Raw genomic sequence first — 13,618 nt, 5'->3', positions numbered from 1 at the left:
AGACGGCGCAAGGGGATGGTTCAAGACACAACAAACCAGGCTAAGAACAGAGAAGCCGTGAAGGGACCGTAGAGCGGTGGGTTCTGGCCTAGTGCCTTGGACGTTCTAACGCCAGATCCTGGTGCTCCAGGAATGTAAATTGTTGCCCATGAAGTGGGTTGGATTCAGCCAATGGCAGTTACTGTCCAGGCGAGCTCAGCAATAGTTCCCAGTGTGACCCTACCCAGCAGTTCCTGCTACACCAGCGAACTCCGATTCACTTGTGATCATTCCCCACTGAACTGGTTTCTCCTTCCCCAGCTGATGGAGATAAAACGCAATTGGCCTCTAGGTCCCCTCGGCCTCTCCTTGTCCTGCCCCAGCCACCTCTCCACGGGCTCCTCGCAGATTGCTCCGCACTGTTGCCCTGCTGAGGGGTGGGGGACCCCGTGTCTCTTGTGTCTCTAGCCCAGCTCTCTCGGTCTTGGATTCAGGGGAAAAGCATCCAGGAGACTCTCCCTGCAGGCCCCTGTATCAGCCTCATCACTGGGGCCAGGTTGTGAGGACCGGGCGCAGTGACCGTGCTGGGGTCTGTGTCTCACGGCCGGTCTCCTCCTGCCTGCAGAGCCTATCTACCCCAAACCCAACCTCTCCCTGCACCCCAGTGCGGGGGTCGCCCCGGGGGGATCCGTGACCATCCGGTGTGAGTGTCGGTGTCGTGGAGTGAGGGTCCTTCTGAGTAAAGCTGGAGACCCGGACGCACGGCGCTCGATGGACCCCGTGGGGGATGTGGCTGCGTTTCCCATCCGCAGTGTGAGCTGGAGAGATGCAGGGAACTACAGCTGCCAATATAGCACCAAGTGGGACCCACCCATCTGGTCAAAGCCCAGCGACCCTGTGGAGCTGGTGATATCAGGTGAGGGGCCTCGCTTGGTGTCCCCGCTCCCAGCCCCACACCCAGGTGAACCCTCAGGGAGGCTCCTGTTGCGGATTGTGGGGGAGTTAGGGCCCTGCACCCCTCTTCCCGAGATTCACTGTGACTCTCAGCCAGCCAGTAAAGCAGAAGGTTTATTTAAGGACAGGAACACAGTCTCAAGCAGAGCGTGTAGGTACGACCAGACCCCCTCAATTAGGTCCCTCGGGGAGGTTCAGGGAGCTTGGACCCCAGCTTGGGGTTCCCTGCGTTGCACCACCCAGCCCCAACCGAAACTAACTCCCCGCCCCTCCCGCTGCTCCTCTCCTTTGTCCAGTCTCCCGGGCAGAAGGTGTTAATTCTCCCCACCCCCGTTCCTGGCTCAGGTTACAGCTCAGGTAGCTTCCTTCAAGGGAAGTCCCACATCCCCACTGCAACCCCCCTGCAACATTCCCAGGTCAAATCTGCCCTGCTCCCTGCTCCGTCACAGCTCCGCACTGAGGGGACACTCAGAGCCAGGCTCCACCCTGAGCTGTGGGCCCAGCAGAGGGGACACACAGATGGGGAGCGAGGACGGAGTCACTGGGGGGTTCCCCAGCCAGGGGGCAGCAGCAGCCCCTGGTGTTTCAGGGCTGATGGCTGGGTGCTCGGTGCCCTCCCTCACGCATCCCAGCCGACCCTCGTTTTCATCCCACAGAGGGAACCAACCCAGCTGGGACCCAGCAGACGGATCCGCCCCCGACGGAGTTAGCGGGAGAAGGTGAGTGAGAAAATCGAACAATTCATCCCCCAGGGAGCAGGGCTCCCCGCTCAGATGCCCACGGAACCATTCGGATTGTTTGGAGGGGGATGGTCCCTGCAGACAGAACTGATGGGTTCACTTCTAGATAGAGGGCGATGGATACATCCGTGGGGACCTACGGCCACATGTCAGTGTGAATGTGGGTCCTTGGGAACGTAGGCGGTAGACAGATGGGAGCACATCTGGTGACGGCTAGAAAGATGGACTAAGACCTTGTCTACATGAAAACTGGACCCAAAATGATTAATCCCATGTGGTTCCCAACCCCCACTGGTGATCTCAGAGCAAGTCTGGTCTGTCGGTATTAGCGCCTCCTGGTTTGATTCAGCCCCGTTTGGCAGACAAGCTCCCCTGTAGCTCTATAGACACAGGGATGTTCCTCCTCCGAAATAGGAACAGCCGCGCCCAGACCTGCTCCGCAGTGACCCAGGTGTGAATGGCACCTGACTGGGGCAGGGACCGTCTCTGTGTCGTGTGTCTGTACAGCTCCGAGCACACGGGGGAACTGGCCCAGGACAGGGGCTCCTGGTAATTAATACTAGTCAGTAATGATTTTGGTTCTGGTTTCCGTGGAGCCAGGCAGGGGCTGTATCTGCGCTTAGGGTCTTGCTGGCCTGATCCTCCCCATTCTGGGATCCCGGGAGCGCTGAGCCGGCCCAAATCCCTGGGTCCCGTGCTCTCCCCAGGGACGCTGGCTCAGTCCGGGGAAGAGCCGCCATTGCCGGTCGGGGGGAGGAGACGTTCCCTGTGTAACTAACCACAGACACCAGGGCTCCAGCTTTCTCACCCCCACGCCCCACCCCTGACAGACGCTGGTTCTATTCCCGCAGGGGGAACCGACCCGACTCAGCCGGGCATGGTGCCGACTCCCAGCCACCCAGGTAACGCAAGGCCAGGTACTGAGTCTGGGGGCAGGAAATCGCTGTCAACCACCCAAGAAACAGGTTTTTGCAGCCCAAGAAGCCGCCCCCGGGGAGAGCCATGAGGGGCTGGCTGGGTGGGACGGGAGCAGCTCCCCACGGCCAATGCCCCATCTGAAACCCCCCAACTCATTTCATATGCTGGGAGGTGTCACTGGGCAGATGCCAGATTGGCTTTGTGGGGGCAGGGCCTGGGAGAGCTTCCCCCGAACACACAGCCCCACCCCAGAGGCCCCACAGAATGGGGAGACCACTGGCACCGTAAAGCCACTCCTGTGGGGCACAGCTCGATGCGTATCCCCCTAGGAGAATGGGGCTGGGAACGGAGAGCCGGGGATAACAGTCCCTTGTATCCCTGTGTCTGCAGAGGGCCCGGGGGAACGGCTCAGAAGCAGGGCTCCCTCTTCCCATGGGTGCTGTCCAGCAGGGTGTTAACCCTGGAACTTACCAACCCACTTGAACCCACCGATTCAGATTGATGCCTGGTTGAGCCTGGAACCTAATGATGGCAGTCACAATGACAGTGTTGTTACGTCTTCCACTGCTGATTACTTCAGCGGGGCCTGGTTCTCCCAATGATCTCAAAGCCCCCTCCCCAGCCAACTTCCCACCCCACTGTCATCCCCCTCCACAGATGATTCCTACGCAGAAATGAGCTGAAGCTGCTGGGAAATTCCCAGGACAGGGGTAGGACCTGGGGATTGGGGGGGGCAGTGGGGAGCTGGCTGTAGGGTCTAGGCCCAGCTGGCTTCACAGGGTACATGGGGCCTGAGGTACATCCCCCCCCGCCCCAACCCCAGTATAGTTCTGTGCCATTGTGAGTGAACCACACTGACCACTACTACCCAGAATCCCCTCTGCTCCTGCCCCCCACCCCAGCCCCAGAGAATGTTCTGCTGTGGGTCCCTGGGTCCTCGAGGGGGAGGGGTTGGAGCAGTAGGTAACGAACCAGCCGCTCACAGCCTGGTGCTGCTTTCCAGGGGGATCCGAACCACTGTCACTTCTGGATTTGACCCACACCATCATCACTGGGATGAGCGTGGCGGCCGCCGGCCTCCTCCTCCTTCTCGTGGCCTTTGTCTGCTATAGAAGAACTGGAGGAAGTGAGTGCCCCAGTGAGGGAAGGGGTAAACCCGCTGCTAAGCTGGGCTGGGAAGGGGTCATGGCTTGGATGGGAGATGGAGAAGGAAACTCCGGGGGTGGGGCAGGGGCCCAGCAGGAGACGCTTTCCCCTATCAGGGAGAGCTGGCCCCAAAGCCCCTGGGCAGAACTAGGGGGGCGCTGTGGTTCAGTGAGAAGCAGGGCCGGCTCCAGGCACCAGCTTAACAAGCAGGTGCTTGGGGCGGCCAAGGGAGAGGGGCGGCACCTGCGGCAATTCAGGGGCGGCAGGTCCCTCAATCCCTCTAGGAGCGAAGGACCCACTGCCACCGCCGATCGTGTCTTTTTTTTTTTTTTTTTGCTTGGGGCGGCAGAAATGCTGGAGCCGGCCCTGGTGAGAAGGGCAGGAGGCTCAGTGGAGGACGCTGTGCTGCAGGTGGTGGGGGGCTTCGAAGGGGGTGCTGGATTGCAGGGAGCCGGGCTCAGTCTGTCTGTAGGCTCAGCAGCTGGAGGAGGAGGAGCTCCCCTTGGGCAGAGCAGTGTCGGGGGGGGCTCTCTCCTGGGCCCCCCATCCCAGTTGCCCTATAGGGCTGATGGGCAGGGCTGGTACACGGGATCCGGGTTGACTCATGGACAATTCTGCTTCGTGTCTCTGCAGGGAAAGGACCAGCCCCGAGACAGAGCAGGTGAGACCCCAGCTCCGCTTCCCACCCCCGATCTACCTGCCCCAGGACACAGGACTCCTGGGTTCTCTCCCCAGCTCAGAGAGGGGAGTGGGGTTGAGTGGGTTGGAGTGAGGGAGTGGGGTTGGGAGGCAGGACTCCTGGGTTCTGTTACTTTCTCTCTCTTTCTCCCCGTAGGGAGTCGGAGGCTGTGAAGGCTCTACCGTCCCAGCCCCAGGAGACAGACTCTGGCGCCGAGGAACTCACCTACACTGAGCTGGGCCACCAGGCCAAGCCGGGGGGCTCGGCCCCTGCCCCTGAGCCTGTCCTGTATGCCACCATCAACGTGAGCTGGAGACACGACGGGCAGAGCCCCGGAGGTGCAGGTTGCCCCCCACCTACCCCGATAGCGTGAACCCAGGGGGAATCATTGGAGCGATGGGGCAGGGAGCATGGGCCACCAGAGGGTGACAGAGTGATTCCCCGCCAGAGAACGGGCTCAGCTTATGGCCACCCTATAACCCCCCTACAGCTGCTGCTGCCCCACCCAGCCCCACGGGGGTTCATAAAGGGCACTCAGCGCTTGGAGGGGGATGGGATGTGCCAAGGCGGCTGTTTGTGTTATTTTGCATCCTGTTAATCTCCAGATTTCTAATAAACACAGAACCACAAACCAGCCTCCCACCCTGGGCACCCCACAGTCCCCCAACCTGGAGTGTGTGTAACACCTGGGGGAGATGGGATTGCTCTGGGGTGGGGTGAGAACTCCTGAGACACCAGCACAACCGCATCCTACCTCCAAACCCCCTGCCTCAGAGAATCCTTCCCCCCAACCATTCCCAGAACAACAGCCGCACTTCAGTATCGAACCCCCGGCCCCTGAGCACCAGCCCCTGCGGCACCAGCTAAAGGAGCTGCCCCTGTGCTGGGCTCATTGGGCTCCTCTCGGAGCAGCCCCTGGAGGGTGCCTTGATCCCACTTGCTGGCCCAGCCAGGCCGGTCTCTGCTTAGGGCCCTCAGTGGGGAGTGAGGCCATAAAAGGCTCCAGCATGGGGAGGGCCCCGCATGCATCTCTGGTGAGCCAAGGGCACTGGGGGGGCCGGGCACTCGATAATTAACCCATTCCTGGACAGACTCCCTGCACCGGCCGCTCTGCCTCCTCCCTTTCCTTGGGCACCCAGCATTTCACAGCCATGGTCACTGCACCGCCTGCCACCTGCCCCTTCACAGCCAGCTCATGCCTGGGGGTCCCCAACGAGTCTAAACCAGCTGCCCCCAGTTACAGCCTCCCCCTCAGACACCCGCATCGTCCCCCGTCCATCCAGGGCCACACTGGGAGGGTGCGTTTGGCCCTAGCGCTTTCCCTACAGGCGGCTGGGTCGTTAAATCCCCCAGTACCACCAGGGCTCATCGCCCAGCCCCGAGCCGGATTCCCCTATCTCAGACAATCACAGCCCCTCATCATCCCTAGACAGAGCCCCTCACCCTTGTGTGGGGACGCTGCATCTGGCCCTGGAGCTGGAATAAAGGCACTTACTGCCCCCCCCCCCCGGTGTTTGTCCCTCTCCCCTCTCTGCTGCAGGGTCCCGCCGCCCCTTTTCTCTCCCCCACTTTCTCCCTGTCATGGAGTGTGGGGGGGCACAAGGCCCTGCACCCCCCGCTTCCTGCGATTCACCATGACTCTCCGCCAGCCAGTAAAGCAGAAGGTTTATTTAGACGACAGGAAAACAGTCCAAGACAGGTCTTGCAGTCACAGACAACAGGACCACCCCCAATTAGGTGCATCTTGGGGTCCCAGGGGCACCACAGCCCCCTTGGGAGGTCAGAGCCCCATCTGCCTCGCAGCCATTCCACCAGCCAACTCTGAGAACCTCCCCTAGTGTCTCCTCCCCCAGCCTTTGTTCAGTTTCCTGGGCAAAGGTGTCACTTGGCCTCAAACCCCTTCCTGGGTTCTCATGTTACATGCTCAGGTATTCTCCCTCGGTCAGTCTCCCATCCCCCAATGCAGACCATCCTAGCCACACTCCCCTGCCTTCCCAGCCAACCTCCCCACTCATGCATCCGAAGAAGTGGGCTGTAGTCCACGAAAGCTTATGCTCTAATAAATTTGTTAGTCTCTAAGGTGCCACAAGTACTCCTGTTCCTCCCCACTCAGTATTCAAAGGCCACATTAAGAACAGTCCCAGTTCGTCACACTCCCCCACTCTGTATTTCTACTGTACAACCCCCCAGAGCTTCCTTCTCCCCTGCCCCCCCAAATCTCCCCACCCCGGGGGGGCTGTGATTCTGGAGCCTCCAAATGTCCCCTCGTGGGGGGTTCAGCTGACGAAGGTAAGTGAGAAGTTCCGGCAGCGTCACAAGAACCTGGACGAATGAACATTGGGGGGGAAGTTGGGAGTCAGAAATACAGGATTAGTTCAACCCGAGCAGTCACCGGACAGAACCCACGGGCCGGGCTGGGGCCCACCTGGGACATGGGAGAAGTGGGGGAGCAGAAATCCGTGACCCAAAATTGGGGTGTTGGAAACAAGGCCTCATTGGTGCATAAAATATTGCGGGGAGGGGCTGTGCCACCCACCACCCTTTGCAGCCTTAAAGAAAGAGACTCGCTTCACCATTGTGGCTGCCACCCCCCGTCTCCTGGGCCCCCCAGGTCGTCTGGACCTCTTGGCCCGCCTCTCGTCCATCTCCAACTCGTGCTTCCACTGTTCTACACGGTCCGCTCGTTCTCTCTCTCTGTCTGCCAGTCTCCACTCCACCAGTTTCAGCTCCTTCACTTTCAGTTCCAGCTCCCACACCCGGACTCACAGGTCATGCCCACTCTTGGCCCCGTGCGGTCCATGAGGGGGTGCCCCTTTCAGTGCGACAGCCCTTCTCAGGGTCCACTCTCTCTCAGGGTTAAACCCCTCCACCTCCTGGAGCCGCACCTCTCGGAGCCTTAGCACGCCTGTCTCTCGCCGTGGGCCCCCTCACGGAGTCCACTCACTCCCCAGTCGCTACACAGACTGCCCCCAAGGCTACTCTCTGGCTCTCCGGGCACCCCGGGAGCCCCCCTGGGGTCTGGAGCCTGTTCCTCAGACTGGTCATTCTCTACAAGCTGAGCAATCAGCCGCTCCTTAGTGAGCCTCCCCACGCTCAGCCCTCTCTCCCTGCACAGATGGGCCTGGTCGCTCTTACGGAGCTGGTTCTAGGCCATTCCCAGGCTGGTTCCGTTAAATACCCTCGTTCTATCGTTGGCAGCCACTCATGATGGAATACCAGTATTTTTCCGCTGAGGTGGGGGGGGTGGAAACACACTGGAAAACAAAGGGGGCTCACACCATATATTAGACCTCGCTGGGAAGTGAAATAATCAGGATTCATTCTTCACTGAATCCCTGCCCAGGATGACTGCTGAGAACATCTAAGAAACAAAGGCAAATGGGGGGTGGGGCAGAGAAGCACTGAGCCAGGCTGGGAAAGCTGTCTGGCCTGTGACAGGAATACCTGGAATTTTAAGCTGCAGGCAAGAGCAGTTTGCCTTCAAGAAACTCTGCAATCTGCTTAAAACAACATTTAGGGTGATAAATTCCTGCTTGTAACCAGTTTCTTTAGTAGCGAAGCTCATATTGCATTTTGGTTTTATTTGCTGGGTGATCTGCTTTGGTCTGTTGGCGATCCCTTATCATCACTTCAAATCTGTCTTTTGTAGCTAATAAATTTGTTCTTGTTTTCTTCACAACTAATTTGTGGAATTCGTAACTGGGGGCCAAAAAGCTGTGCAGATCTTCCTCCCCATTGCGGGAGGGAGCGGATTTCATGTGCTCACGCTGTACAGTTCTCTGTGCAGCACAAGACAGTACAGTTTGGGGTTTACACTCCAGAGGGGGGTACACTTGAGTGCTGGACAACTCCTGAGCTGAAGGCTTCGCACGCCGAGCTGGTTTCAGTGTCTGTGTCTTTCTGCAGCTGGGTGCGTCCCTACCTGTGTGTGCTGGGGAAGGCTTGAGGGCCTGGCTCAGCAGGCCAGAGTAAGGGAGCCCAAGCTGGTGGAACAGGTGGGCTCAGTGGTACCCCAGTACATCACGTAGCACCCCAGAAGGGGGGAGGAGCAACCTGCCACAGACCTACTGGGGATCTGGGATGAAATTTCTCTTTCTCTGTTTCTTTTGAACTTGGTTTATTTAACTCACATGCTGAGAAAAGATTATTTGAACCAGATGTTACAGTGTAAAGCCTTCGTCACTGCTGAGCTATGACGAAAGAAGCAGCAAACCCAGGTGTTCCTCATCGCCCCCACTCCTCACACCGTGCCACGGCTCCTGTCAGCCATGGGCAGGTTGGCAGGCTGAGCAGGAAGGCTGCAGAGTCAAACCCTCCAGAACCACAGTTAAGGTTTCCTGAACACCCTTAACTTGTGCACATGCATTACAGTGCCAACCTTTAATTTCATGATCACAAACTAATTTTACCTTCATGGGTTGCCAGCCAGGTTTGAACCCAGAATGCAATAATTCAGGGGCATGGGAATCTGTATGGAAATAGTGGTCAGTCAAAGATTGAAGATCAGACCCTGTGGCCTCCTGGATTTTGGGAGGGAGAGATTGTTAGGGGGCTGGGAAGCCTCCTCCATGCAGACCCTGGCTGACCTCAAGCCTCTCCCATTCAGTCAGGTACATCAGCCCCTTTCCCTGCAACCGCCGTCCCCATGTGTCCCTGCAGCCTCCTCTCCCATCCCTAGACTCACCCCACTAGCTCCTGAGCCCCAGTCTGTGACCCCCCAGCAGCCATGGCTTCATAGATTAATAGATTCATAGATTCTAGGACTGGAAGGGACCTCGAGAGGTCATCGAGTCCAGTCTCCTGCCCTCATGGCAGGACCAAATACTGTCTAGACCAGCCCTGATAGACATTTATCTAACCTACTCTTAAATATCTCCAGAGATGGAGATTTCACAACCTCCCTAGGCAATTTATTCCAGTGTTTAACCACCCTGACAGTTAGGAACTTTTTCCTAATATCCAACCTAGACCTCCCATGCTGCAGTTTAAGCCCATTGCTTCTTGTTCTATCCTTAGAGGCTAAGGTGAACAAGTTTTCTCCCTCCTCCTTATGACACCCTTTTAGATACCTGAAAACTGCTATCATGTCCCCTCTCAGTCTTCTCTTTTCCAAACTAAACAAACCCAGTTTTTTCAAAAAGCAACAGAGGGTCCTGTGGCACCTTTAAGACTAACAGAAGTATTGGGAGCATAAGCTTTCGTGGGTAAGAACCTCACTTCTTCACTTGCATCTGAAGAAGTGAGGTTCTTACCCACGAAAGCTTATGCTCCCAATACTTCTGTTAGTCTTAAAGGTGCCACAGGACCCTCTGTTGCTTTTTACAGATTCAGACTAACACGGCTACCCCTCTGATACTTGACACCAGTTTTTTCAGCCTTCCTTCAGAGGTCATGTTCTCAAGACCTTTAATCATTCTTGTTGCTCTTCTCTGGACCCTCTCCAATTTCTCCACATCTTTCTTGAAATGCGGTGCCCAGAACTGGACACAATACTCCAGTTGAGGCCTAACCAGCGCAGAGTAGAGCGGAAGAATGACTTCTCGTGTCTTGCTCACAACACACCTGTTAATGCATCCCAGAATCACGTTTGCTTTTTTTGCAACAGCATCACACTGTTGACTCATATTTAGCTTGTGGTCCACTATAACCCCGAGATCCCTTTCTGCCATACTCCTTCCTAGACAGTCTCTTCCCATTCTGTATGTGTGAAACTGATTGTTCCTTCCTAAGTGGAGCACTTTGCATTTGTCTTTGTTAAACTTCATCCTGTTTATCTCAGACCATTTCTCCAATTGGTCCAGATCATTTTGAATTATGACCCTGTCCTCCAAAGCAGTTGCAATCCCTCCCAGTTTGGTATCATCTGCAGACTTAAAAAGCGTACTTTCTATGCCAATATCTAAGTTGTTGATGAGCCAGGCCCCACTCTGTCCTAACCTGGCTCTGCGGCAGGTGCTGTGATGAACTTCTGCTCCTGGGGGAATCCTGCAGCACGGGGCAGGCAGAGAATATTTTTCGCCACAGAAAATACATTCTGCCCCAGAAGTGCTGCAGTTCTGCCTTTTTCTCACCAGGGGCCACTGTGGCGCCAGAACAGCCGGCTCCGTTCAGGCTGCTGGCTGCTTTGGTGCCACAGCATCCTCTGGTGAGGAAAAGGCAGAACTGCAGAACTTTTTGGGCAAAACGTATTTTCTGCGGGGAAAAAACAAAATTTTGCAGGACAGCTGAATTCTGCAACTGGCCTGGAGTTTCCAGGAATTATAGATTAATCTTTAATTAAAGATAATGTCATCTGATGAAATCTCCAGGAATACAGGGAGCTACAGCTGCCAATATAGCACCAAATCAGACCAGCCCATTTGGATGCATTCCAGCCACCCCGTGGAGCTGGTGGTAGCAGGTGAGGGGCCTGGCTCAGCATGCCTGCTCCCAGCCCCACACCCAGCCAGACCCACAGGGAGGCTCTGTGTTGATGGGATGCTCAGAGCCAGGCTCTGCCCTTAGCCCTGGGGCCAACTGGAGGGGGGTTTCCCAGACAGGGGAGAGCAGCAGGTAGTGGAGTTTCAGGGCTGAGGGAAGGGGAATTCCAGCCCCCAGAGAGAGCTGCAGAACAGGGGGCCTTTCCCAGGAGGAAGCTTCCCCAGGTGCCCCTGCTCTGGGGAAGCACAGAGGAGTCGGGGTTGAGGGGATCCTGAGTTGGCATCTTCCCCAGCACTGGGTCGGGTACATCAGCTGATTGGTATTTATGGGTCATGTAGATCTCTGCTCTGGGTTGTGGTTCTGTTTGGACCAGCAGTGGTGAGACCTCACCCCCAGAGATCGCAACTCCCCGGGGCAGGAGAGAGGTAGGTGAGCAGCAGTCCCAGGCTGGGGCAGTCATGGGAGCAGGGCGCACCCCTCCTGGCTGGTGGGGGTGGGTTGCTCTGGGTAGCCCAATTCCGGGGGGCCGGGATACAGGAACTCAGTGCAAACTGTGGGATCCCAGTGTGGGAAGCTGTGAGACCCTAAGGACTGGGTTGGGGTCTGTTTCCTTCTGAGTGCAGAGACATACCCCAAACCCGCCATCTCCCTGAGCCCCGGCAGGGTGACCGCCCTGGGGCAGGATGTCACCGTTCGGGGTCAGGCTGGTCGCCGGGACGCCACAAGGGGGAGAAGGGTGGAACCCTGAGTCGTTTCAGCCCCTCCCCCCACCACTGACAGAGGCTGGTTCTATTCCCGCAGGGGGAACTGACCTGACCCAGCCTGAACCAGCAACGGCTCCCACACACCTGGGCAGCCCGGGGATAGGTCCTGGGGCCGGGGGGGAATCTATTGAGTCAGAGATTATGGGGCAGCTTTCCCCAGTGTTTGCTCAGGGGGAGGGACTGAGGCTGTTCTCGGGGGCAGTGACTCCCTCCACTGATGGATTTGGAAGGGGAGCGAAGTCTTCTGCTCAGACATGAACCTGCCACTAATGGGGCAGCTAAAGGCTTGCTCCCAGGGCAGCTGGGCCCCTCAGTGGCCATGGGCGGGAGGCGGGTGGGACTGGGCCTCCCCGCGAAGCAGCCAGGAGCAGCCAGCATGGGAGGCCGGATACCGAGCTAGATGGGCCCGTTGGGTGGAGATGGTGTGGCCGGGCCTGACTGGTGCCATGGCACTGTAGGGAGGGACTGGAAATGACTGCCAAGCTGGATCAGACAGCGCCCCCTAGTGCTGCGCTGGGGTAGTGGGGCCAGCCCCTACTGCCAGGGGAGAGCGCCCCCTACCGAGCCCCCTGCCCGGCAGCCCAGCGCCCCCTGGTGCTATGTATCACCCAGAACTTGCTTGCTCTGACTCCATTTGGAGTTGGGTGTGGGGTTCTGCTCTGGGCAGGTCAGTGGGTGTCTCTGTTCCACTGATGCCTCCATCGATGAAGGGAAAGAGCTGCAGACCTTGGTAAGTGTCCCCTGTTCCCTGATGGGGCCTGACCCCCAACCTTGACCTGCATGGACACCAGGAGCACCCTCACAGCCCCCGCCCCCCAGCCCTGGCACACTCAGTGGTTGGGGTGGGGTCAGGCTATTGGGAGGGGGCTGGACTTATGGGGTCACCAGCTGGGATTGCAGGGTGTGTGGGTGTCCCCATGCCCCCTGTGGAGGTGATGGGTCCCGCTCTGTGTGTGGGGTGGACGGCGGTGTTTGATGTATGCGCGCACACACACACACACACACACCCCAGTGACTCTTTCCCATGCCAGCCCTAGGAGCCCTACCTCAGCGCTGACAGATTCACCTACGCAGAGCTGGACGGCCAGGCGCTGGAGGACAAGCGGGAGGGTCCGGTCCCTGCCCCTGAGCCCACCCAGCCTCAGCGTGAGAGCCCCCCGCAGCCATGGGGCACTGGCCCCAGGGGGCAACAGACTCATCCCCCTGCAGTGCCAGCCCCAGAGAACTCTGCTTCCAGGGAAGATTTAGGGGGGACGCTGCCCTCTCCCCACTGCAGCCCCTTCCACGAGCTGCTGTCCCCGTGCCCCACTCAGACCCATATGTGAGGGGCAAGAGGGCTCAGCACCGGGATGGGGAGGGGATGCATCGAGGCAGCTTTGCATCCTGTTAACCTCCAGATTTGTAATAAACACAGAACCCGAAACAAGCCGCCCAACCCCCCGGGAAGCCCCAGCCCCCCATCCTGGAACCAGGAGTGTGTGTCACACCTGGAGGAGATAGGATCGCTCGGGGAGGGGTGGTCCTGCTCTAGCCACTAGACCCCACTCCTGTCCCAGAGCTGGATAATATTATTGGGTATCTGCTGGGGAATCAGGTTTACTCTGAGTTTCACTGGCAGTAGCAGAATGAGCAAGCGAGCGTCGGCTCTGGACACACTTCCCCTTTTCTCGCATTTTTTGGCTGCTGCTTTAGCAACTTAGGATCTAAATTTATCCCCCCCCACCGTCCGATTACGGGGGCTGGAAACCACAACCCCACCCCCACCCCTCTGTCCCCTCCCTGTCTCACACCACTGCGCTAAGAATAGCATCTGCAGCAATGCTACCGGAGAAGGAAGTTGGGCAGGTCCCTCCATCCTCATGCTCCAGGGCGGGCGCTCGGCCCAGCTGGGTCAGGAAGAAATCTCTGCCCTGCTCCATGGGAGAGGGTCGCTCTGTGGGGGGCACTGTGTGTGGGGGGGGAGCCCTCCTCTGCTTTGAGCTGCTGCTCCAGGGAGGCTAGACAGGCCTGTTGGAAAA

The 13,618-nt window shown here is 58.0% G+C and overlaps 1 protein-coding gene across 1 annotated transcript in view; it reads left to right on the top strand.

The window, feature by feature from the left end:
* The window catches only part of LOC128826309 (leukocyte immunoglobulin-like receptor subfamily A member 1), a 46,132-nt gene extending 40,889 nt beyond the window's left edge, over positions 1-5,243 (top strand). The window contains exons 9-13 of the mRNA XM_054009557.1: positions 1,590-1,652; positions 2,525-2,590; positions 3,595-3,717; positions 4,371-4,398; positions 4,573-5,243. Coding sequence (XP_053865532.1) covers positions 1,590-1,652; positions 2,525-2,590; positions 3,595-3,717; positions 4,371-4,398; positions 4,573-4,789 — 497 coding nt within the window. The 3' untranslated portion in view covers positions 4,790-5,243. The remainder of the gene's footprint in view (positions 1-1,589; positions 1,653-2,524; positions 2,591-3,594; positions 3,718-4,370; positions 4,399-4,572) is intronic.
* Positions 5,244-13,618: the final 8,375 nt, after the last annotated feature.

The sequence above is a fragment of the Malaclemys terrapin genome, chromosome 20 (assembly GCF_027887155.1).
Source record: "Malaclemys terrapin pileata isolate rMalTer1 chromosome 20, rMalTer1.hap1, whole genome shotgun sequence".
Classification (NCBI taxonomy): domain Eukaryota; kingdom Metazoa; phylum Chordata; order Testudines; family Emydidae; genus Malaclemys; species Malaclemys terrapin.
This window is presented reverse-complemented; position numbering and strand designations above follow the sequence as displayed.